Raw genomic sequence first — 25412 nt, forward strand, 5'->3', positions numbered from 1 at the left:
TTATGATATATGATCTCAACTCTATATGGGACAAATTCCTACACATTGGACCTTTAAATATCAGTAATTGTATTGGACTTAATAATCCTGTGTCAGTTGGGCTATACTTATAATTACAACTAAAAGTGTGACAAATGTTTTGTCTAGTCGTATGTAAGGTCTGCAAGACATGTACTGAACTCCCATAGAAATCCCTGCTGTGATTTTAAGTTTTTAACTTTGAAAACTTACTTTGAAAAAAATCCACCCTTTGAGGGAGGAGGAACCGAGTCTTATACTAATTATACATCAAAGTATAATGCAAATGTTGTAATTTTTTGTGCCTATTTTGGAGAGCCAGTAGAAAGCAACAAGAAACATTGTGACTACTTACTGTTAGCTACTGTTTTGTCTTTATTAAAATATGAAACAAAAACAATTGTAAAACAATATACTTATTTTTTTAAAATATTGTAACAACAGAAAAGTTGAGGCATAAGTATATAAAATTCTAATTCTCATCCAGCCATTCAGGGGCTGTGAGAGAGACTATCCTAATGGAAGACTTTCCTTTTCTGTCCAGATGGGGGTGTTGTAAGCGTCACTCCACCACTCTGGAACCTCCTCAGCCCCAACTTGCATGGGATACTGCAGGTAGTCCGGAGAAAATAAAATTACCACTGATTTTTGTTAGGATTCATTACACTGACAATAATCAGAAGTAAGGTTTATTGCAAAGTAAAAGGAATTTGCCTTGGTGGTTGGTGCAAACATATTGAACATTAATATGAAATAAACAATAAATACAGAAAACAAACTTTTCCGAAACAAATTTTAGAAAAGCTATTCCAAGTACCTTTTACCTATTTTAATAATCCCTTTATACCTCCTGCATCAGTATCAGTAGGCCAGCATAATTTGTACTCTAAGTAGATGAGAATTCAAAAGGTAATTGAGAGTGAGGTGGGATTTACCTTCTCAACACTGCTGTACAGTTAGCTAGACAATGAAGTAGATATGACAGTTAATCACAAGTTGTTTATCATCAGTGATGTAACTAGGCACCACTGGGTCTTTCAGCATCAGATATCTTCGCGCAGGCAACCAAGTCAGGGTGAAACGGACCCTGACCTGTGTCCAAGAGCACTACAGTTAATGAATTCAACTTCCTCTCCTGTGATTGGCAACACTTACTTCTTTTTTTAAGTGGGTAGGGAAAGCCCCGACCATTAGCTCAGCCTAAAATTGAGATAAAAATTACTATTAATCTGTAAATAGTATCAGACACAGGTCCTTCCAGAGAATCCAGAAATTTTGCCTGCACAAAGAACTGCACATACACCCTGAATAGACAAAGAGGGGTGTGGCCTGTACAGTACATAGTTTCAATGCGTTTGAAAAAAGTGGTGCAAATACAAGCTTCCTCCAGCACTTCCTCTACTGCGCTGAGCAACACTGATATAGATCACTTCCTGAAACTCTTTTTGAGTGCTGGAACTTTTTTTTCAATTGTGTTTTTAAATAGTTAAGACTGGCAGTGAAAGAGTAAACTGGCTGTGTCTGCATGCTAGAAGAGGCTGCTCTGACAAGACTTTGATCCTGTAAAGCCTACTAATAAGGGTCTCTACAGTCCCAAGAGGTGCCAACACTGTGCACAACCCTCCAAACAGTAAGTACAATGCTGCCAAGACTATTATCTGAGCTCTCCTATCTATAGTCGCATCTCATAATTTCTTATCACTCTCTTGCCCTACTTTGTATGGTGGCATCTTGTTCCTAAAATAGCTTTGTTGTACTTTGCCTTGGCAAATATTCTAAGTAAATAACTAAGTAAATATGAACATATTTAATTAATAAGTTATATCACTTGTTTTCCAGATCACAATAGGGATGCTAAATTAGAGCTTTTTTTCAGACCGCTTGCTAGGGCTGCACAATATAACCTAAAATCGAAATCATGATTAATTGCAGATTTTACCTCGATAACAATAAATCAACGATAATTACATTTTTGTGTGATTAGACGACGGACACTGCGTTTTTTTTTTTTTTATAAAGTTTAAAAAAATGTCTTTTGCATGATACAAATTTAAATAGGCTATACAATCTATTTCTTAACTGCTTATTAACTTATTAGTCCTAACTTTGAACCAGAAAGTTGCGTTTTAAGCTCCTCATTTTTCTGCTTGTGGAGAGCTACATGACACATACAAATTTTAAATTGCTGAGGACCGGTGAGTTAAATCATTAGTCCGAGAGAATACCAGGCAGACACACAGCTGACAACCTGCAGGTGGAGGCGCTGGAGACAGGCTCGGACATGCATACCGCGGGCGTGGGTTTCAGGAAAGTGGCTGCACTTGTAACACCGGTATAACGACAGTTCGGTGGGTAAATAGGGTATACATAGTAGCTCAAAGTCCAATTGACACCCCTTTACTATGAAAATCTCATATTTTGAAACTGCTGCTGAAAATGGGCGAATCTCAACAAAGCTGGTTGCTTACGCAACAATCTCAAAATCCGGAACCTTAAGAGAACAGTCTCGCCCCAACAATTACATCGGCTACACCACTGACCTGAGATCAGGTAGTCTTCCGAATCTAGGTCGCGCAGATCTCTGCTATTCCATTACAAAATTCACTTCTGAAACTTTTTTATGCGAGAAATCAACTATGTAAAGCTCAAATATGGGCCGTTTTACGAAAATGGATGTTTAATTGCAAATTTTGTCCAACTGTGTGTCGGAGTTCAGCGCCGGTGCTGCCTGTGTTGTTGCCTCGCCGCCCGGGCCTGCCTTCCTTCACAGACCCCGGCCTGCTCTGAGCTCGATTGAGCTCCGTTACGACTGGCAGCCCACAGCACACCATACCCGCGCAAAGTCACCGGTTTTTGGCTAATGGACTACTACACGCTGGTGCTCTGACAGAGCTCCAGGGCCTGCAGCTCCCCTCTTCCTGCTAGCTAAATGCCCGGTGTGTGTGAGTGAGAGCGCGGTCAGAGAGCTTGTTACGCCAGCAATCTCTTACCACAGGTTCAAGTTAATCTTATAATGTATGTAAATATAATGTGTTGAGTTATTTAAACAAACGATCGGTGAAATACACGCCTCTTGTCCGCGAGTCTCATTGATAGAGCCTGCGGCTGGATGGAGCTATAGCTAAAGGAGGCTAGCTTAGAATTCCTCTGGAATTCACAACAATTCATTAACTTGAAATCGGACATCGTTGTTAGCTTTATAAGACATTTAGTTAGATGTTGTATAACTGGCTTGACGAAATTCAAACTGTAAATATACTCTGAATTACGCCGAAAATGAAGCTAACTATTTTTAACGATTTGTAGCTACACACAGCTAGGATTGAAGGGACAGTCGCAGCTAACGAAACCCTTACAGCTCACAAATATTCATTAACTTGAAATCGGACACCGTTGTTAGCTTTATAAAACATTTAGTTAGATGTTGTATAAGTGGCGTGATGAAATTCAAACTGTAAATATACTCGAATTATGACCAAAAATGAAGCTAACTAGCCGCAATCTGTACACATAGGATTGTAGGGACAGTCGCAGCTAACGAAACCCTTGCAGCTCACAAATATTCATTAACTTGAAATCGGACACCGTTGTTAGCATTATAAAACATTTAGTTAGATGTTGTGTAAGTGGCGTGACGAAATTCAAACAGTAAATGTACTCGAATTACGACCAAAAATGAAGCTAACTATCCGTGATTTGTAGCTACACATAGATAGGATTGAAGGGACAGTCGCAGCTAACGAAACACCTAGCTAAACTTCACAAATATTAATCAACTTGAAATCGGACACCGTTGTAAGCTTTATAAGACATTTAGGTATATGTTGTATAGCTAAGTGGTGTGACATTGTGTGTAACGTGTGGTAAGAGATTGCTGGTGTAACAAGCTCACTGACCGCGCTCTCACTCTCACACAACGGGCCATTTGAGGCAGCAGCACCGCCGCTGAAGTCCGACACACAGTCTTACCATATTTGCAATTAGCCATCAATTTTCGTAAAACGGCCCATATTTGAGCTTTATATAGTTGATTTCTCATATAAAAAAGTCTCAGAAGTGAATTTGGTAATGAAACATTGCAGTGTCTGGAATATGAGATTCTGTCGCTTCTCTAATATGTGTGTATTGGGGATTCGCTCAACCAATCAGCGCGCATCTCTAATGTCTGCCTATGGCAATTTGCTCAACCAATCAGCGCGCAGCTCATCTAAATATTGGAAGAAAAGCTCTTGTTACAAATAGGGCCAAAACACAGGAATGCAAAAGGGCCAATAAAATATCAACCAGGCCATTTTCAGACCAACCAATGTTACATACCCCATATACTCTATAGAATCATTCTATCACCCCTTTAAGTTTAGTTTAACGTCCTATTTAACTGCCACAAGTTGCTGTTCTTGTAATAAAGATCTCACCGAAGAAAAACACGCTGTATTTTTGTATTTTCATTGCATTTTTAATTTATAAAAAGTTAAATAAATAATGAATTTTAATATAAAAATATTAATGATTAATTGATAGTTGATCGTTAATTCTCCCGACGAACGACGAAGAAAATGTAATCGAATGCCCATCCCTAGTAGGGACATATCCCCACCGTTTCTACCATAACTTACGCAGTGTACTACGGTTCCGCTAGCTACATGGAGATGCCAGAGGAGGAGGGGGCTAACACGGCTAAACAGCTCAAAGTGCTGGACAGCCTGACTCTGGACGGTAAAACTAAGATCCCATTAGCGCTAACTTCACATTGGGGGAATACACACGCTATCTCGCCTGCAGTCGGAATGGAAGGGGTTGATGCAAATTAGCGACAGTCGGCGTTAAGGGGTTAAGGGGAGGCAAGGAATTCCTCTATGTAGGAAAAACCTGTTCATGTTTACATTTTATGTCTGACAGAAGTTTTAAATATCTAAAATACACAAAGCAGTTCACATTGATGTAGTTAGTACAGTTACCGCCTTCAGATAGTAAAACTGTAACAGTGTTGTGGCTCAATGTTGGCCCAATGTGGTTCAAAATTAGCCCTCTGACAGAAAAAAAAACAGGAAGTTCCAAAATCAACAGAGTAATGTGAAACCAACTGCCACCCTGGGTTTCTCTTTTGTACTTCTTTTACACAAGTGTTGGTCACCTCAAAATGGTACACTTCAGACAACTTACATCCGCCGTCATAATTTAAAGTTTAAAAAAAGTTAAATGCAAAGCTTAAATTACATATGTAGGTCAACCCATTTGCATGTTTAGCAGAACAATGGTTCCTTGTCCTATAAAGGCCGTTATTCAGAAAGTGGGTACCTATAATGCTGTTCTCCATATTCCAGGTTTTTTTACATTACAGTGTTAAAACAATTGGGGGAATATTGGGTAATTTCCTTAAGCAAAATCTGCAGCATTGCAAGAGTAAGGTGCAGAAAAGGTTAAAAAAAAAAAAGAAAGGTTTGCAAGAGAGATATGACAGTGGGACAGCCCTGATCCTTTGGGGTCTTAATAGGAATGGGCTTCAAAAGTCTATAGGTGGACAATGGGAGTGGGTCAGACTTAAAAGCTTTTTGAAAAGTCCAAATTAGTTTCTTAAATCACAAAACAAGAGAAACCATCGTATTTCAAACAAAGATTCATTAGTTCAAAACTCACTTCATAAACTGTTATTGTGTTAGTCTTTTACAGTGTAGAAGCCTGAACATATTAACATTTTATAAAATGGACACAAGATCTACATTGGTGCAGTTTTGGTACTATATTTTCACCTTGTGTCCTAAGATAAAATAAAATTCACCTTGAGTCTTAATTTTCTTTTTTATTATTATTATTTTTACATTAAAAGGATTTGGCCAACACTAAGATAATTTTCTGTTTCCAGTGAAAGTTCTTGGTTTAAATAGATTTTTCTTGATACAATAAAAACTTAATTTTTATTATCCAATTGTCTTCTGCTCAAAAATTCTTTAGACAAAACCTATTATATAATTACATTATTGTAGAAAAAAACCCAAGTTCCAATATGAATTAAAGCTGCGAGCAGCTTTAATGGTGGACGGGCCCTCGCGCCTCTGCACGCGTCTGGGTTACCGGCAGACGCCGCTCCTTGCGACCGAGCATTTGCGCGGCACTCAGACGCCGCAAATCATCACCAATGAAAAGGGAACTCCCCGCAGAGTTCAACGATACCTCACACAAGACTCTACATCATATGGTTCATAAGCTGTGAAAAGGGGCGTGGCTAAGGCATAGGGGGTGGGGCAAACCATCACCAATTAAAAAGGAAGTCTCTGCTGAGTTCAATGATACCTCACACAAGACTCTACCTTAGATGGGTCAGCATGTATGAAAGGGGGCGTGGCTTGAACATAGGGGGCGGGCCAAACCATCACCAATGAATAGGGAAGTCTCTGCTGAGTTCAATGATACCTCACACAAGACTCTACCTTAGATGGGTCAGCATGTATGAAAGGGGGCGTGGCTTGAACATAGGGGGCGGGCCAAACCATCACCAATGAATAAGGAAGTCTCTGCCGAGTTCATTGATACCTCACACAAGGGTATACCTTAAAAAGTAAAAATTTTATTTTACTACGCATGTTTGTTCAATGACACCTCACACAAGACTCTACAATAAATGGTTCAAATGTTATGAAAGGGGGCCTGAGTAAGTGGGCGTGGTCATATTATAGGGGGCGGCTCAGTATCACATGTAGACCACACATTCTAAGTTTCATGTAAATCGGATGATGTTTGTCATATAAGGCGCATTTCCTGGTGTCAGCAGGGTGCGCTATGACCAAAAGTCAATTTTGGCCTGTAGGTGTCCTCAGGCCTGGACCCTTGTCAATCATGAGAAATTTCGGGCAGATACAACAACGCACACTCAAGTTACAACAACTTCTTTGTTCATCGCTAAACACTCAAAATGGCCGCCACGCCACGCCCACACCGTCTGACGAAAAGCTTTTCTTTTAATAACTTTTCATCTTTAAGGTGTTGGGATGGTACAGACCAAGTTTGAAGTCCATCGGATGAAATCTCTAGGAGGAGTTCGTTAAAGTACGACATGTTTCTGTTGGGTTTAGGGTATGGGTCTAATGAAGTTTTTTGTACATCTTGACATGCTACATACGTGTACCAAGTTTCGTGAGTCTACGTTAAACGCACTGCAGGGGCTCAATTTTATTAACTTTCTAGGGGGCGCTAGCGAGCCATTTTTGTGTGCATATTCCCGAAACCCTTAAAATACGTAAATTTTCACCAGACTTGATGCGACCGCCAAATTTGGTGAGTTTTTGGATATGTTAAGCCCCTCAAAAAGTCAATTCATTTGCAGAAAATAATAATTCCTTCAGTTTCAATAGGGCCTTCGCCGCTGTCGGCGCTTGGGCCCTAATTAAAATGTTCAAACTCAGTATGAGTAGATAGATAAAGGATTTGGTCAAATAAACACTTTTTCTCTGAATGTGTGTAATAGATGCAGTGAATTTCATGCAAAAAACGTTTCTGTTCCTGATTTTGATTTACTGAGAATGGCATGTGTCATGAGGAGACCTGAACTGCACTTTAATCTCCTTTAACTCCACTGACCCCTCCCCCCCCCCCCCACCTAGCAGGTCTATCATTACAAACACATGTTGCATGGGCAAGTGCTGTGTAAAGCCTCAGAATCGTGGCAGTTAAGTTTGTATTTTGGCAACTTAACACCACTGCAACACCAACATTTCTCACTTGCACTTTCCACCTGCACGGAATAAATCTGTTCTTACAACACTTGGCTCATTCTGCTCCTGTTTTATAGTTAAATATTTTCTCAATCTGAATCTTCTCACGACTTCAGCACCAGCCAAACTTGACCTACATAAGGAGCAGAGGACTCAACACCTTTTTGAAGTTCGAACCTCGGAGAGACCATGTCTTGTTCCATTGGTGGTTTCTTTTAGTGCATTTCCTGAGAAGCTAAAATATGGAACTGCAGTTTTCTGTGAATATTCTTTGTTTAGTGTTTACTATTGCACAAGGTAACATAATCTAACAACCTCATAATTGTAGCAAAGATGATACAAATATTATTTTAATAGCATTCAACAACTAACAGCTAACATCAATCTTGGCCATAGGCACACTATCAAAACCTAAATGGAGCAGCAGCTGTTTGATGCTAACAAAATAATTGTCTTGACTATGAGGTTCTAAGATTTTATCCAGTATTATGTTCTAGTTTTTCAGAAAAGGTGAATACATTGACAAACAACAGGGAAATGGAAGTTAACCCTGAAGTGGTGCAGGAATTTCAAGTCAACAACATAGGGTGTTTTTCCATTACATGGTACCTGCTCGACTCGCCTCTACTTGCCTTTTTTTGTTTTTCCATTATGAAAAAGAGTACCTAGCACTAGCTTTTTAGTATGACCTCAAATACCAAAAGGTGACGTGAAAACCTGCAGACTGCTGATTGGTCGGAGAGAATCGTCACTAATCACTGCGTTATCATTGCTAGCGACAGACAGAGGTGTCCTGAACAAACCCGCCATTTTTAAATAGTTTAGCCAAGCTGTGTTTTTTTTGCTGCCTCCAGCTTCTTTTGAAAAAAATAAAAATTGGTCTTCTGGCTGTGGCAACTAGCCACATGCCGAGAATCAAAAACAACACACCTTCGACGTTCTGTGTGTGTGTCGCGTTAGGTCACGGCAGTTTTCTGCGGCGTCGCTATGACGACCAGCCACGCTCGCATCACGCATGAGGCGGTATTAAATCTGCAATGGAAAATGGAGGACGGGGCACCGCGACCGGGTCGAGTCGGGCTGAGCCGAGCAGAGCTCGTACTAACAGTGGGTAAGCACCAATACGCTACCCCTTTTGAGCCACTTATGTATTACGTCACTTTGAGCTGGTAGAGACTGAAATCTACAAAACCAGCCAGCATTGTCTACAGCAAGTTACTAGTCCACCACTAAACTGTGGATTACTCCAATGTTAATTCAAGCTTGCTTTCTCTCAATACAGATCAAAATGAGGAGAAGGGACACACCCCTTTGCAAACAGCAGTCTACACCCTGCTTTGGGAAAGGTGAGTAAATACTACAGTGTATGTGGGGTTTCAAATCTACTTTGGGCTGTATTATCATCTTTGAGCCATAGCATTACATTCCCTCCTCATTGTCCCATCTCACATGTTAGCAGCCAGTTGTGACATATCTGCTTGGATTAGTAGCCCCTGTTGACATGACGTTCTCGCCACCCTAAAATAGAGATAGAGAGGGACACTCAACTCAACGAGCAGCTGCATAACATACACACAGGCACTGGACCACATAAACAGCCGAGCAAAGCCTAACTGAGGCAGTCGGAGTGAAACCTCAGAAGGGAAGAATTGTAGATCCGAGAAACATACAGACAAAAGATCTGAGGAGATACTTGACAGTGTCCAGAGTTTCCAGCAACACAGGGAGCCAAAGCTAAGAGCTAGGGAGTCTAAAAGAGACAGAAGCAGACACATGAAAGCTGAAATACTTGACTCAACAGACAGAGGCTGAACAGCCAAACATGGCCTTAAACGCAGCAGAAGGTAAGCGACAGATAGAGCATCCTCTACTGATAATTGAGCTGTCGTGACACTGAGATGCAATGTGATGTAATTACCGGTTATTGAGAGGTTAATTCATTGTCTACGGTCTGAGATTTGATGGACGATTCACTTTCTGTAGACGAGTACACCAGCTTTTAGAAAGTGGCTGCTGAAACAAAGGGGTAAATACACTTTTTATACACATTTTATCGAGGTAAGCATTTTATATTTTAAAACCACAGAGCAGCATATTAATGGAAATTTTACTACGCATGTTAAAAGACCAACATATCCAGACTGCTTTTGTGGCTCAGGTTTCTAGAATAGGTGGATGAAGGTCAAGGCAGCAGCAGCTGTTCCAGTAGAGCGTACACATGCTGAAAGGCTCGTCAGGAATGCAGCTAGGAACAGGCAGAAGAAGGTTTGCCAATGTGAGGCCAACTGTTAATGGTGTCATCTGTGAAGGCGCCAAGATCGCTCAAAGTTTTCAAGACAGATAGAGTTGCATGTGAACCACTTAGGACGGTGAGTATGCTGCAGAGAAGTTTGGTATTTGATACAACGGTACAGCATATCCTGTCATGCACTTGTTGATTCAAATACCTCTACGGTGTGATTGATGCTGCAACTGGTCAAGTGATCTACTCTGGCTGCAACTTTAATATTAATAGCAAAAGTGATGACATGGTGATCAGAATAGCAAAACATCTCCACTACAGATGGGATGTTGGATAGCAACAGCAGTTTTCACACCAGAGGGAAGCAGGTAAAGCCAAAACAACTCTGCTGTCCTGATGAAAATATGAATTCACAGGGTCTCAGGTTTAAAAATAGGACCCTTGTCCCTGCATGTAAGAGAATCAGGTCAATATAAGTAAACATTGCCTTTTCCCAACCAAAAGGTCAAGAGAACCAAACTGCTGGTATGCTAATAACTGCCGCTCTAACAACAAAGGGTGAGGCATTCCATTTCCATTTACAGATTCTTTTCTGCAGATTCTTTGGGAATGTTTACTAAGTTTGCTGTTCCAAAGCTGATCTGGTTTAGAGTTTCTCCAAACACACAACCTTATAAATTGAGATGTAGAGAAAAAATTTTGACTGACTTACTATGAATATGGCAAAATGCAGCAACAACGAAAAGCATGAAAACTTAAATTAAACTTAATATAAACTGGCAATCAATTGTGAACCAAACTTGCAGCCCCAAATATAGCCATCAATGCAGATACATTACAAACTCATAACCTTATATAGCACCTAAACTGCATGACAATGACATGCTATTGGATTCAAAGCAACTAGACTGACTTAACAATCGATGCACTGTTTCATGTCAAACAAAAGCAGTGATGCATAAGCAGACAAATGACAAAGACTGAGGAAGCAAGATCTTTTCATGCTTTTACTTTTCTTTATCTGTAAAGTGTCCTGAGATAACTTCTGTTGTGGTTTGACACTATAAATAAAATGGAATTATTTCCAAGCAAGGGTGACCCGTAGTCGGCAAGGGTTTGCGAGGTCACACTGACTAAGAATCCTGGAACAGTGATTAACTGTGTTTACTGTAACTTACCTGACACGTTGGCAGAACATATAGCTACTCAAGACGTGTTTACTGTTGAGTTATGATGAGGCATTGCAAAACATGCCAAGTTTATTTCTTAATCCCCCGCCAACCCCAACCTCAGATTCATATCCGTAGGTATCATGTTTATCTTGCTGGTATTTGTAATTACTGTCATCACTAAGTTAATGTTATTTCACCCTCAAGTGCCATATTTCATCACATTTATATGCTAACATGTTAGCAAGTTGCTCGGATTCATGTTATGGGAACTGTAATCTCAGTTTCATGTACACAAACTGTAACATAAAACTACTTAAGTAACTACTGCATGAGTTATAATTCATCTGGCAGGCTTAAGACTTTTGAACTCTTAAGCTCATCACACTGTCACTTTATATACCTTTACTTTCTGTTTTACAAATAGTTTACACACACACACACACACACATACATATATATATATATATATATATATATATATATATATATATATATATATATATATATATATATATATATATATATAATGAACATTGTTGGAGGGAGCCTGAGAAATTTTCATTGACAAAGACTGCTTTTCTGTGCTCTCTGCCCAAAACAAGTTCTTAACATTGCAAAAAATGAATTATAATATACACTTTCTTCAGAGATAAATTTTTTAGCCTAACTTTTTGCCAAGAAAAAAAGCCTTCACTTAGTATTTTTCTCGACTCCCTCAGAAATGCCACGGCTTTTCAAAAAAATGTCAATGAGTGAGGTGGATGAGAAGGTACGCCTGCAAGCAGAGAAGGTCTACGCCTCCGCCCTGCAAGAGGAAGACACCAAGGATGCTCTGGCCCTGTTCAACGTGCCAGAGGACTGTCCCATCGGTCTGCATGAGGACAGGGAGAGGTCGATGCAGAAGGAACTGGCTGCGCAGCAGTCTCAGGAGTCTGCTAAGAAGTAGGAAATGGAAATGTTTGATAAAATATGCCTCTCATTCTGCAAAGCCCTTGAATCCTAACTTCCGAGGAACAACAGAAAATATTCTCAATGTTTTGCCATGGACCTTAGGCAGATGTAAGCTTTTAGTTAGAGAGTAATCTAGTCCTATTGTGTGTTACTAGGAAGAAGATGTTCATGTTGAAGCGTTCGCAATCAGTATCTTTGCAGATACCTGTCGGTGGTGACTGGGCCCGGTCTGTGGTTTCCCCAATGCTCTCCGAAACCACATCAGAACCTTTTCCCCAAGAGAACTTTCCAGACTTCCAGAGAGTAACCATAAGTGGAGATTACTGTGCAGGGGTAAACAGGATTAACACTCCAGCCCGTTGACGCAAACCTACACATTGAACATGTAACTGTAGCTACACACATCTCACTACACTCAAAAAATGGGTAACATCAATAAAAAAAGTGTCTGTACGCAAAGAACTTTTTGGACATGCAGCAACCAGACAAGAGAGACCAAGACTAGTGCAGTGCCCCCTTTGTGCCTGCTTTCTTAAGGACCAATGTTTGGACTATGTCAAACTGCAAGCAAAAGTGGCCCAAATCTGAGTCCATATGTTAACACTAGAAAGAGCATGCATTTAGTTCATATGTCTTAAAGGAACACGCCGACTTATTGGGAATTTAGCTTATTCACCATAACCCCGAGAGTTAGACAAGTCGATACATACCCTTCTCATCTCCGTGCTGTAACGCTGTCTGACGGCTCCAGCGGCATCAGGCCAGCACAGAACATCAGGTGAATGGTTCCAGTAATCCTACTGCTCCGAATAAGTGACAAAATAACGCCAACATGTTCCTATTTACATGTTGTGATTTATAGAGTCACAGCGTGTACAAAAAAACAACGTAACATGAGACACAGCCGTCTTCCAACTGTAAACAAACCGGGAACTATATTCTCAGGCGGAAGAATATAGTACTTGGGCGGAGTGATATGCTCGCAGCAAGCCTGTCTGAGAATATAGTTCCCGGTTTGTTTACTGTTAGAAGATGGCTGTGTCTCATGTTACGTTGTTTTTTTTGTACACGCCAGACTATACAAATCACAACATGTAAATAGGAACATGTTGGTGTTATTTTGTTACTTTTGTCACAATTGGGAGCAGTAGGCTAGTTGGAACCAGTTACCTGCAGGATCTGTGCTGGGCTAAGCTAATGCTGGAACCGTCAGACAGCATTACAGCACGCACGGAGATGAGAAGGGTATGTTTCGACTTGTCTTACTCTGGGGGTTAAGGTGAATAAGCTAAATTCCCAATAAGTCGCGTGTTCCTTTAAAAGGAAATTAAAGGACATCCTTTGTCTTTAAACATTTTTCTTGGTAAATAAAAATACCAAACTTTAACTGAAACTTTTCCATGACCTTCACAGATTACAGTAGAGGATTATGAGCAGGCAGCCAAAAGTCTGCTTGGGGCACTGTTCATAAGAGAGAAATACAGCAAGCTGGCCTACCATCACTTTCCCAGGACCACTGCCCGATTCCTCCGCAACGCCCAAAATGAGAAGTGGAGGGAGGATGATGAGATTATGCCAGGTAGGGGTATTTATAGAACACGTTTTCCTCATTGGAAAAACGTAATTAAGTTAATACTCCAGCTTTTTGTCCAGTATTTTACTCTTGCACACTTAAAGGTCCTATGACATGCTGCTCTTTGGATGCTTTTATATAGGCCTTTGCTGGTCCCCTAATACTGTATCTGAAGTCTCTTTCCAGGAATTTAGCCTTGGTGCAGAATTACAGCCACTAGAGCCAGTCCCACAATGAGCTTTCCTTAGGATCTGCCATTTCTGTGTCTGTAGCTATTGAGGAGGAGAGAGGGGGGGCAAGGTGGAGGTTGGGGGTGTGGCCTTGACCAACTGCCACTTTGCTCGTTTGAAAGCCGTGATGTCTCTCTCTCTCTTATGGGTGGGCCAAATTATCTGGGCGGGCAAAGCAGAGAAAAGGGAGGTAACCTTGCTCCTTATGACCTCATAAGGAGAAGATTCCAGATCGGCCCATCTGAGCTTTCATTTTTTCTCAAAAGCAGAGCAGGATACCCGGGGCTCGGTTTACACCTATCACCATTTCTAGCCACTGGGGAACTCACATTAATGTTAAAAAACCTCAAAGTGAAATTTTCATGCCATGGGACCTTTAATACAGTTACGACAGAAGTTAAGAGTCCCATTCATTTTCCCCATTGACAATGTTACGTGACCAACAGTTGGAGCAGTTCTATGGCTTTCAATCATTCAGCAACCTGAATTGTAATCTGTAAGATTAGTGATAAAATCTTGGTTGGATAAGGGTAAAGATTGTGATGTCTTAAAATGTAATAACTAAATGTAGCAAGTTTATAAGCTCAAAAGAGAAAATAAATAGTTTATAAAGAAAATTATTTTAGAGTTCGGATTTGCAGACAAAGTAATACTAAACACTCTGGAAAGCCAACTGCATTTTGAACAGAGAATATAGAGGAACTGCTTGTAAAAAGTGTAGTTTGTTTAGAATAAACAGATGACTGAATAGTTAGCGAATAGATGGCATAAGCAACAGAGAAGAAACTTCAACAATGAAATGAACAAAGCCTACAGATACTCAACGTGGTATTTTACTGGCAGGAGATCCCAGGAACACCACCATAACCTTGTCTCAGAGGCAAAGATGTCAACAAGAAGGAGTTTAAAGTGGCAAAACTAGTTTCACGTAATAATTTCACAAACCTGACTGGAACAGTACATTTTACAATTCAGAGAACAGTGACTTTTTAGCTGCCCTTGTGCAATACATAATGACTGTGTGCAATACATTAAGACTAGGTGCAATAAATAACCACTTGGGCAAATTGTGCTACTATCTGTAGAGAAGGACTGGGCTACAATATTGTAAATAGTCTTTCAACAATTTCATCATTGTGAAATATTTATTATGCTACACATTTTTTAATCATGATAATGTAAATGTATGTATTTAGTATGCTAATAAGTATTTGATTATTTATCTAATGATACTGTTTTTGTCTATACCATCCTATTGTAAAGCATTCTCTATAGTTTGAATGACTATGATTATTCCTCATTTGCCATTTTGTTTATTACCTCCCATCGTCTGTAGACATATGGCCTTTCCCCCATGAAGGGGAGGACCCATACTCCATGGAGTGTATTCCAGAGAACCTGAATTACGAGCTGCAGATGAAGGATGGCATAGTTCATGTTTATGACAATACCGAGGCCCTGAAACAACAGCAGCCTCACAGCCTCCCTTATCCCGACCTTGAGACCTTTGCTATAGACCTGAGCCATGTCCTTGCAATGATATGTGACGGCCCAACGTGAGTACACAAACATTTTAAATATCAATAGGTCTACACAGATTGTAATTGATATTTCACAAAATAGTGTGAATAGTTTTCCCTTCCTGAACTGTGGGGGCAGCAGGCATGAAGCAGAGGATTAGTAAGCAGTGTGGTGCTAAAGATAAATTTTTATTTAAATCACTAATTTAACATTTTCCAACATGAAATGTTTCGCTGATATTATGTTGCTTTACAGGAAAACCTACTGTCACAGACGGTTGAACTTCTTGGCTTCTAAATTCTACCTTCATGAGATGATGAATGAAATGGCAGAGCTAAAAGAGCTAAAATGTGTTCCACACAGAGACTTCTACAATGTCAGAAAGGTTGGTTACAATTAACAACTTACTAGAAACTCTGTACTAAAAGTGGTGTAATATAATTCATCTGGCCAACATTGCTTCGGGGTGTTGTGCTTTTACTCTGAAGGGCTGTCTTACCACTGCAGAATTTATTTCTAACTTTAGTGCCCTCAGTCTAAATAAGCAAGTTTATAGATCCACTGTAACGTGTCCAATAGTTATGCACATTGTCACTGTCTACTCTATGTCAAACACAGGTGGACACACATATACACGCTGCTGCTTGCATGAACCAGAAGCATCTGCTGAAATTTATAAAGACCACATACCAGACAGAGGCAGATCGCGTCGTCTTGGAGAAGGGCAGCCAACAGCTCACACTCAAGGAAGTCTTCAACAAGCTTAACATGGACCCCTACGACCTCACCGTAGACTCTCTGGACGTGCACGCTGTAAGAACAAATTATACATAACTGTCAAAGGTCAAAAACAATTCCAGTAACATTTCCGCTATACAGTCATGAATCAGGTTTGCCTTGTAAAATTTATCTAAAAAGACTATGTCCTCAAGGCAAACAGAACAGGTAATCACATAACTCCATGTGCCTGCCAAGAATTAATTTGTTCTTTTCAAACAACTACAGAAGATTGCACTAACCTGTGCTTACTGACACAAGGATGCAATTATGGGTGTTCATGCATTTCATATGGTGTTATGCAATCATTTTTATGTTCCATGCAAGGTCCTCTTAATGTGTAATCTGAAAATAATCAATATAGTCACTTTGTTGGAATGAGAATGTGATCATCAGTGCATAAGATTAACCCTCTCTCACGAATTACTCTCCTAGGGAAGACAAACATTTCATCGTTTTGACAAGTTCAACTCCAAATACAACCCTGTTGGAGCCAGCGAACTGCGAGAGATTTACTTGAAATCAGACAACTACATCAAAGGAGAATACTTTGCACGTCTCATCAAGGTGTAGTATGAGTTTAAGTACTAACATCACTTAAAGGCCCTGCATAACAGTGTTTTCATTTATCTGGTTTTAGATTACTGCTCAGGTTGAAGTGGGACAAAGCTAAACTGTAATTATGAGAAGTCAACAAAGAACAATAATGAGGGTCAGTGAGATATCAATTAAGTACAGTCTGGCATGCCGTGGCTTACTGGGACAGAGCTATTGTGCTTTTCCTTTCAAAATGTCTGCAGTGAAAAAGGCCTATTGGACAAAATATGTAAAAATACCTCTATGGGTGAACCAAGTTGAAGTTTAAATTTAATTCAACTGTTATTTAACTATTTAAAAAGTACAGCTGAGATTAAATATTTTTACAGGATGAGAGCACACAAAAAAACAACAAAACATCAAGAAAATAAAATCAAAAGGGCATGGGTGCATAATACATTTTGTGGTTTATTTAAGGTAGAATTTCTCTTTCTCCTTCAAACATATGTGTATGCTAGTGTAAATGTGGTTCATCTTTAGTGTATTTTGTAGAGATATACCAAGGAATTGAACCATCTGCCATAATTGCTTTGGGATAGGTTGTAGTTATCTTGCACCCACTGGTGGCGAACTACTAGCCTGGGAAAACCCTGAGGAACTTCCGGCAAATTTGAGATTGCTCTGCAAGTCAGTCTGGCCGAGAGCCCATTTAAGCCCATTTCCAATTTTTCCAAATCAAGGCACCAATCACAACTGTTGAGGCGGGCTTTACACCAATCACAACCGTTGAGGCGGGCTTTACACAAAGACGATAGCGCAGCGACGGCGAGCAGCTTTTTGTTTACATTCAACATGGCGGCTACCGAAGCGCAGCAAGCCGCTGTCGCTGCTACGTCACCCGGATCGTTGGTCTGATTGGTTGAAGGACTATCCAATTGCGCCCAGAGGCATTTGAGCGGCGTCCGTTGGAAATGAGCTGCGAATGAACCTTGCCCAGACCCACTCTCAGTTACAACTGAGAAGGGTCTGGTGTCAACCAGGCTAGGGACCTACTGAAAAGTTACTGGAGTACATGACGTTTCTATAATGTTTCTTTGGAGCATTAAGTACACTTGCTCTGTTGGTATTTCGAAATAACCCTGATGGGACAGAATTAACTTGTTATCTGTCCATTGTGCCATTACCAGTTGTCACTTCTGCTTTATCAAGAAACATTTCCAAAGTCCTGTGGTTTGGTGTCTGTTTCAGGAAGTGGCCAGAGAGCTGGAGGAGAGCAAGTACCAGCATGCTGAGCCCCGTCTGTCGATTTACGGCCGCTCTGCCAGCGAGTGGGAGAGCCTGGCAACCTGGTTCATCCAGCATAAGGTCCACTCACCAAACATGAGATGGATGATACAAATCCCCAGGATCTAGTAAGTCCTCAGAGAAAACTAAGAGATAGCAGGCACATTCCTTACGATAAAACAAACATGGTTCTAAAAACACAAAAGGGTCTAGGTCCACTTACATTTGACAGTAAGCCATATATAAAGGTTACTAATAAAACCAATGTTTCATCTTCCCGATTGTTATATTGTTTCCTCTTTAAAATGAGTGATGAAGCTCAGATAGTTACATAGTAACATTTTTTAATTAAAACCAAAATATCTGTGTTCAATTTAGCATTTTTCAAAGTCAGTTTAAGAAATCCTGAGTAGATAAATTCTAATGTCACGGTTGCCAAAATGTTGGCTCTAAACTTGTAAACTCACAATCAAGTAAGGAATAATCACATTACTCAATAGGCTGTTCTGAATAAGCAAACAAATGATAACATGTTTATATGGGAAGATAAGTTGATAGGATTCCTTTTGTCTTGCAGTGACATTTTTAAGTCAAAGAAATTGATACCACACTACGCCAAGATGCTGGAGAATGTTTTCCTCCCCCTCTTTGAGGCTACAGTCAATCCGCAAAAGCACAAAGTACTACATGTATTCTTGAAATACGTAAGTACTTTCACGAAGGGTTAAATCTGTGACAAACATAATATTTTGAAAGTGAAATAGCCGCCATATCTGTTAGTTTTGCCCTGATGATTCAGTGATATTTAGTGACACTTCTTTGGGAACAGCCTGAGCACACAAAAGTACATCTTTTTTGCACTCATGAACAAACATGCATGGTTGTGTAATATCTGTTCCTCAAATGTGTTGACATTATCTATGCAGGTGACAGGATTTGACAGTGTGGATGACGAGTCCAAACACAGTGACCACATGTTCTCTTACAAAAGCCCAAAGCCTGAGGAATGGACCACAGACGACAATCCTCCCTACACGTACTACCTGTTCTACATGTATGCCAACATCATGGTGCTCAACAACCTGCGCAAGTAAGACATGTTTGTGTATGCATCAATCTTGCAAAAGATTCCCAGAGTGGTTTTATGACATAAGATGCTAATCCATTTAACACATCAGAGTTGTGTTACTTTGCCAGGGTACAAGAAAGTATTCCTGGTAATGTACATGATTTTAATGGGCCAGAATTTAGCCATCTTATGCCTTTTCCAGTCACACATGGGCGTGGGAATTTCATTGTGTGGTGACCTGGACAGGCTGCAAGTTAGGCAAAATTCAAACTAGATCAGGCGCTGCAGCGTCAGTCGTCACATTAATTTGATTGTGGGTAATCCTTTTAGGCTGCGGCGCTGGGGGCCACAGCGGGTTCTAAAAAAAACGCAGCAGCCTGCGGCAAAAAGTTAAAGTAGGTTCACCTTTGAAGAAACCGATGTCATGGTGCGGTGGCCAATCACGTAACCAGCGATAAGAACAGACACAACACAACGGACTGGAGTGGAGTGTTATGTTTCACGTGTAGTCACCTAAATTGGTATGTGCAACAGTTTAAAATCGTTTTGATGGACCCCCGCATCCTGGTTAATTATTAAAAGTAAATTTGTTTTTTAATCTGACCGAAAAGACCGAAAGTAACGCATAGGACTAGAAGCATGGCTAAATGCTAGCACCATGGGGATCACAATGGAAACACAAACAGGCAACACACCAACGCACAACCCTGCGGCTAATCGCCCCGTCTGATCCTATGTGAATTCCACCTTTAGCGGACATAGGTGAAAATTCATAGTTTCCAGCCTGATCTGCATGTTTTGCATCCGTAATAAAGCAAGAATGTAAACACCAGTATTGTTAAAAACTGCTATGTATTGTTGAAAGGTTTTTGGCTCAGGTGACAAAAGTACACACTGCCAGTATCATTTGTCCCTCCCCAGGGAGCGAGGACTGAACACCTTCCAGTTTCGTCCCCATTGTGGTGAGGCCGGCTCCATCACCCACCTGGTTTCCGCCTTCCTTACGGCTGACAACATCTCTCATGGACTCAACCTCAAAAAGGTGCAGTCCTGAATTCATATAAGGGTTTAAACTTAAGGTTTCTTGAATGCTGGCAGCTCAACATGCTGAAAATGTTGTAATCAACATGCCTACTATAATAGTAAGTATAATAATTAGAGGAGTGCTATCTTAAGGGTTTGCTTGTTCAGAAGCAAGCATTGCTTCGGCATCTCACAAAGAATGCAGTTGCTGGCCGAAAATAATGATCACTCCATAGGACAAGGGACCTCATGTTGAAATGCTTTTGATGTTTTTATGAGAAAGGCAATGTTCACTCAATTCTGATCTTGGAAAAAGTCACTTTGATTTATGAACACGTTTAAATGTGATCTGCATTTCTGTAGGTGGCACTCTTCTTCATTCAGACATGGTGGCCAACACTGTTCATACTTGCAACAAAGTACTGCTGTTTATTATGGAAAAGTATTATCCATGGAAAATTAGCATAATATTCCTTTAACATCAGATAGTGAATTTTCTCCAGTAACCCAATTAGATGATACATAGCATTACTCATTACTTTGTTGTTTTCACCCCATCCTCCTCCCCAGAGTCCAGTGTTGCAGTACCTGTACTACCTGGCCCAGGTCCCAATCGCCATGTCCCCACTGAGCAACAACAGCCTGTTCCTGCAGTACTCCAAAAACCCTCTACGAGAGTTCCTACAGAAGGGCCTGTGTGTTTCGCTGTCCACTGACGACCCCATGCAGTTCCACTACACAAAGGTCCGAACCACTGAAACGACAATAGATCATTTAACAGTTTTGCTCACCACCAGGATCACTTTCATCACCAATTACAGCAGATAAAAGTCTTGGTGACACTAGTCCAGAGACATCTGGGCAACTAAACAAGTTGTCAGTAGGGGTGGGAATTACCAGAGGCCCCACGATATATTATCACAATACTTATGTCACGATACGATATTATTGCGATTTTATACATATTGTGATTTTCTGCGATATATTGCAATTTATTACCTTTTTTCCTCAACCCTGTGTCCCTAAAGGAAAACTTTGTCAACATCTGTTTAATCTGTGCACCATCTAGTGGACTGAAAAATCAATTGATTTTATTATTCTAGTACCAAAAAGTTAAATTCTCATCTGCAATTTATATAATAAAAGATAAGTGTATCGATACAATATTGCCATGGAAAATATTGCGTTACTATGCTGCATGTTTTTCTGTATTTCTGCATTTTTCTGTCTGTCGATTGACTAATCATTTCAGCTCAAATAGTAGGGTATACACAAACAAATTACTCTCACACAAATGGCCATACATATCCACTTTAAAAATGAAACAAATGTTACACCAGATCCTCAAATATACTTTATCTGTAAATGTTCTTGGTAACAATTTATCACAAATGTTCCTTCTAACCCTTTCAGGAGGCCTTGATGGAGGAGTATGCCATTGCAGCCCAGCTGTGGAAGCTGAGCACCTGTGATTTGTGTGAGATAGCCAGAAACAGTGTGTTGCAGAGCGGACTCTCACATGAGGTAAAGTCTAACTTTTTTTAGCTCAATCAGTTTTTTGGGGCATTTCTGCCTTTAATGGTTAGGAAAGCTGAGATATGGGAGAGAGGGGGGGGAGACATACACAAAAGCGTCACATGTCAAACTCGAACCCTGGACCTTCTGCGTCGAGGAATAAACTGCTGCATATGTGCATCCGCTCTACCAACTGAGCTAACCCGGCCACAAACTGGACTAACTTTGGACTGGAGAAATTGTTAAACTCCTTTTCTACATTCCTCCTATTTTACAGTTTAAACAAACTCATCAGTGCTCTCTGGTGGACAAACTACGTAATGACACCGTTTCTAAATAGCCTCAAATATATTTCTGCCATTGACAGTTTTTTCTTTTGTCAATATACACTCACCTAAAGGATTATTACATTTCTTGTTAATGCAATTATCTAATCAACCAATCACATGGAAACTGCTTCAATGCATTTAGGGGTGTGGTCCAGGTCTAGACAATCTCCTGAACTCCAAACTTAATGTCAGAATGGGAAAGAAAGGTAATCTAAGCAACTCTGAGCATGGCATGGTTGTTGGTGCCAGACGGGCTGGTCTGAGTATTTCACAATCTGCTCAGTTACTGGGATTCTAACGCACAACCATTTCTAGGGTTTACAAAGAATGGTCTGAAAAAGGAAACATCCGGTAGTCTTGTGGGCAAAAATGCCTTGTTGATGCAAGAGGTCAGAGGAGAATGGGCCGACTGATTCCAAATGATAGAAGATCAACTTTGACTCAAATAACCACTCGTTACAACCGAGGTATGCAGCAAAGCATTTGTGAAGCCACAACACTCACAACCTTGAGGCGGATGGGCTACACCAGCAGAAGACCCCACCGGGTACCACTCATCTCCACTAAAAATAGGAACATGAGGCTACAATTTGCACAAGCTCACCAAAATTGGACATTTGAAGACTGGAAAAATGTTGCCTGGACCGATGAGTCTCGATTTCTGTTGAGACATTCAGATGGTAGAGTCAGAATTTGGCGTAAACAGAATGAGAACATGGATCCGTCATGCCTTGTTACCACTGGGCAGGCTGCTGGTGGGGGTGTAATGGTGTGGGGGATGTTTTCTTGGCACACTTTAGGGTTTAGGCCCCTTAGTACCATTGGGCATCGTTTAAATGCCACAGCCTACCTGAGCATTGTTTCTGACCATGTCCATCCCTTTATGACCATCATGTACCCATCCTCTGATGGCTACTTCCAGCAGGATAATGCACCATGTCACAAAGCTTGAAGCATTTCAAATTGGTTTCTTGAACATGACAATGAGTTCACTGTACTAAAATGGCCCCCACAGTCACCAGATCTCAACCTAATAGAACATCTTGGGGGTCTGGTGGAACGGGAGCTTTGTGCCCTGGATGTGCATCCCACAAATCTCCATCAACTGCAAGATTCTATCCTCTCAATATGGGCCAACATTTCTAAAGAATGCTTCCAGCCCCTTGTTGAATCAATGCCACCAAGAATTAAGGCAGTTCTGAAGGCAAAAGGGGGTCAAACACGGTATTAGTAGGGTGTTCCTAATAATCCTTTAGGTGAGTGTAAATATATCGGTGATAAGCTAATATTGGCCCATCCAAATTTAGTGGTTGGCAGTCTCTCAATCGTTCCCTGAATGAGCTAATTACTGGTCAAAGTATACAGAGTACATTATATTAGTCCCACCTGCATTATGAGAAGCACTTTTTCTTTTTTACAAACCCAGCCTCGGTTATCCAACGGTCCATAAAATCTTTAAAAAGCTATGTCACTAACTAACTGTTTATAGTATATAATATAATAACGGATAAAATGAAATCTTGTCCCAGAGCTCATGGAATAGAATAGAATACACTTTATTGTCCCTGAGGGAAAATTTGTCTTGGGCATAGTGCTACAATCTGTTGCTTTACACAACCATGTAACAACGAAACCATTCTAAAATCGACATAAAAACAACATAAGATCAACAAAACATCTTAGGACATGAAGCAAGGACACATACTGTATGACTGTATAGACAATGCTACTGTGTCCTCCACCTACTGAAAACTTTTTCACATTTGTGCAATATCTGCTCTATACATATATATATATATATATATATTGTTTTTTTTTTTACATTTTCACCCTACAGGAGAAGAAACACTTCATTGGTGCCAACTACCTACAGGATGGACCAGAGGGCAACGACATTCGTCGGACAAACGTGGCACAAATCCGCATGGCCTACCGCCATGAGACACTGTGCAATGAGCTCAGTTTTCTAGTGGACGCAGTGAAGGCAGATGTTGGCAATAACCCACCTGAGTGATTTACCACGCCAGCACAAACTGAGCCGGAGTACGTCCTCAGGGATAAAGAGGCATAGGTTAGACGGCACATACATTTTTCTTATTTTACATATTCTTATAAAACTTTTTGACTCAGATTTAAAAAAGGGGGGTTCTTACTATTTTATGTTGGCCTTGGTGCAGAAATCAGCCATGGCCTACTTGATTTTTATACCGTATTCAATGCTGTATGAACTTTGCCAATCCCTGTGTGCCTCGTTTTATTGAGATAAAGATTAATTTTCTCATGAAGGGTGTGAAGTGCACTTGTGGATATGGATTTATGAAAGAGCACTAGCCACAAAACCTGATTTGGAATTGACACATTCAGTCAGAAGCAGAATCTAAAATGATTTTTACTGAAAAAGGAGTTTTTATAACCGCAAAGTTGGCACTGCTTGGTAAAAGTTTTCTGTCACTTGCATTTATGCATATTACAAAGGCCTTTATCTGGACTATAGGTCTGAAATTAAATGTACTGTAGAAAAAAGAAAAATACTAATTTAAGGCTACCATCAGATTTGCCTTTTCACACTGAATTCAGTCAACTGCATGATTTTGTCAGAAGTGAATGAGAGGCCAGGCAAATATTCAAAGACAGGAGAGCTTTGTGGTGAAATCAGTATCACAAACCCGTTTTACTTACAAATATGAAAAGACTAACTGATAGTTATTTTCTTTTATGTTTGCCATTTCTAATTATACAGATGTAAATAAAGGCTGCAAAACAGTCCATAATGTTGCTGCATGGCTCTTTTCTTTTTTTAACTTGTGTATCTCCATTCAATTATTTCATTGTTTAATTGCATCACTGTTGGTATTCTATCAAAACTGAAAAAGATAACCGACCAATATTTAATAACACGTTGAGGGGTAATTTTCACATTCAGGTGAGAGCAGGAGAAACTGATTTAAATTTAAAAACAAAGTTGGTAGAATATCGTATCCCTTTAAGTGTGTAACGTTACTTTGGTTCTATAAGAACAAATTAATTAAATTAATTATGAATTTCTACCTAGTGTCCACGAGTTGACAAACATTTGCAGACTGTATCTTCAGATTTATTTTGGTGTACAGTTTGTGGCGGTATATTACAAAAGTAGTAATTGCCAAAACAAAAGAAGAATGAGATTTATTTTGGACGGGCAACCTGACACGATTTCAATATGGTTTTGAAGCTAACGCTAATGTTAACACAGCAAACAGGTAAATTAAATTGAAAACGTTAGCTTAGCTACATCAGTGTAAAAAGATATTGGAGTATATTCCATTTGTTTTACACATTTGGCAGGCAAATATTAAGAGTAACGCTAGTTCCAGTAATATTGATGGCTAAGCTAGCTACTAATCAATTAGCTAGGAAAATATACTTTCGAAAGAAGACACTGCCATTATGGTGTCAATCATCCACAGGTGCACCCTTGTGTTG

General features: G+C 40.1%; 1 protein-coding gene and 1 long non-coding RNA gene across 3 annotated transcripts in view; one reads left to right on the forward strand and one right to left on the reverse strand.

Annotated features, from left to right (window-relative positions):
- LOC114560345 (uncharacterized) overlaps positions 1-25412 on the reverse strand; it is a 60264-nt gene that overhangs the window by 34267 nt on the left and 585 nt on the right. The window contains exon 2 of the long non-coding RNA XR_003693177.1: positions 16107-16227. This is a non-coding gene — a long non-coding RNA (uncharacterized LOC114560345). The remainder of the gene's footprint in view (positions 1-16106; positions 16228-25412) is intronic.
- Positions 1386-24718, forward strand: ampd3b (adenosine monophosphate deaminase 3b). 2 transcript variants are annotated; one of them, XM_028585648.1, is made up of 16 exons: positions 1386-1648; positions 9010-9073; positions 11861-12083; positions 12248-12425; positions 13506-13671; positions 15232-15451; positions 15672-15801; positions 16035-16229; positions 16629-16760; positions 17979-18142; positions 18592-18718; positions 18941-19104; positions 20005-20125; positions 20677-20850; positions 21520-21630; positions 23788-24718. In XM_028585648.1, exons 2-16 carry the CDS (start codon positions 9016-9018, stop codon positions 23962-23964), a joined length of 2340 nt encoding a protein of 779 aa, XP_028441449.1. In that variant the 5' UTR covers positions 1386-1648; positions 9010-9015; the 3' UTR covers positions 23965-24718. The 2 variants fall into 2 exon arrangements, with proteins under 2 accessions (XP_028441449.1, XP_028441450.1); XM_028585649.1 differs by lacking the exons at positions 1386-1648; positions 9010-9073 and adding an exon at positions 9159-9571.

Source organism: Perca flavescens, chromosome 8 (genome assembly GCF_004354835.1).
Source record: "Perca flavescens isolate YP-PL-M2 chromosome 8, PFLA_1.0, whole genome shotgun sequence".
NCBI classification, from domain to species: domain Eukaryota; kingdom Metazoa; phylum Chordata; class Actinopteri; order Perciformes; family Percidae; genus Perca; species Perca flavescens.

Bases quoted from the DNA above. Each gene is read 5' to 3' on its own strand.
- ampd3b (XM_028585648.1), top strand. From the start codon at position 9,016: ATGAGGAGAAGGGACACACCCCTTTGCAAACAGCAGTCTACACCCTGC. The intron at 12,426-13,505 runs GTAAACAGGATT...TGACCTTCACAG, and splicing joins GTGGAGATTACTGTGCAGGG to ATTACAGTAGAGGATTATGA. The intron at 18,719-18,940 runs GTAAGTACTTTC...TTATCTATGCAG, and splicing joins TACATGTATTCTTGAAATAC to GTGACAGGATTTGACAGTGT.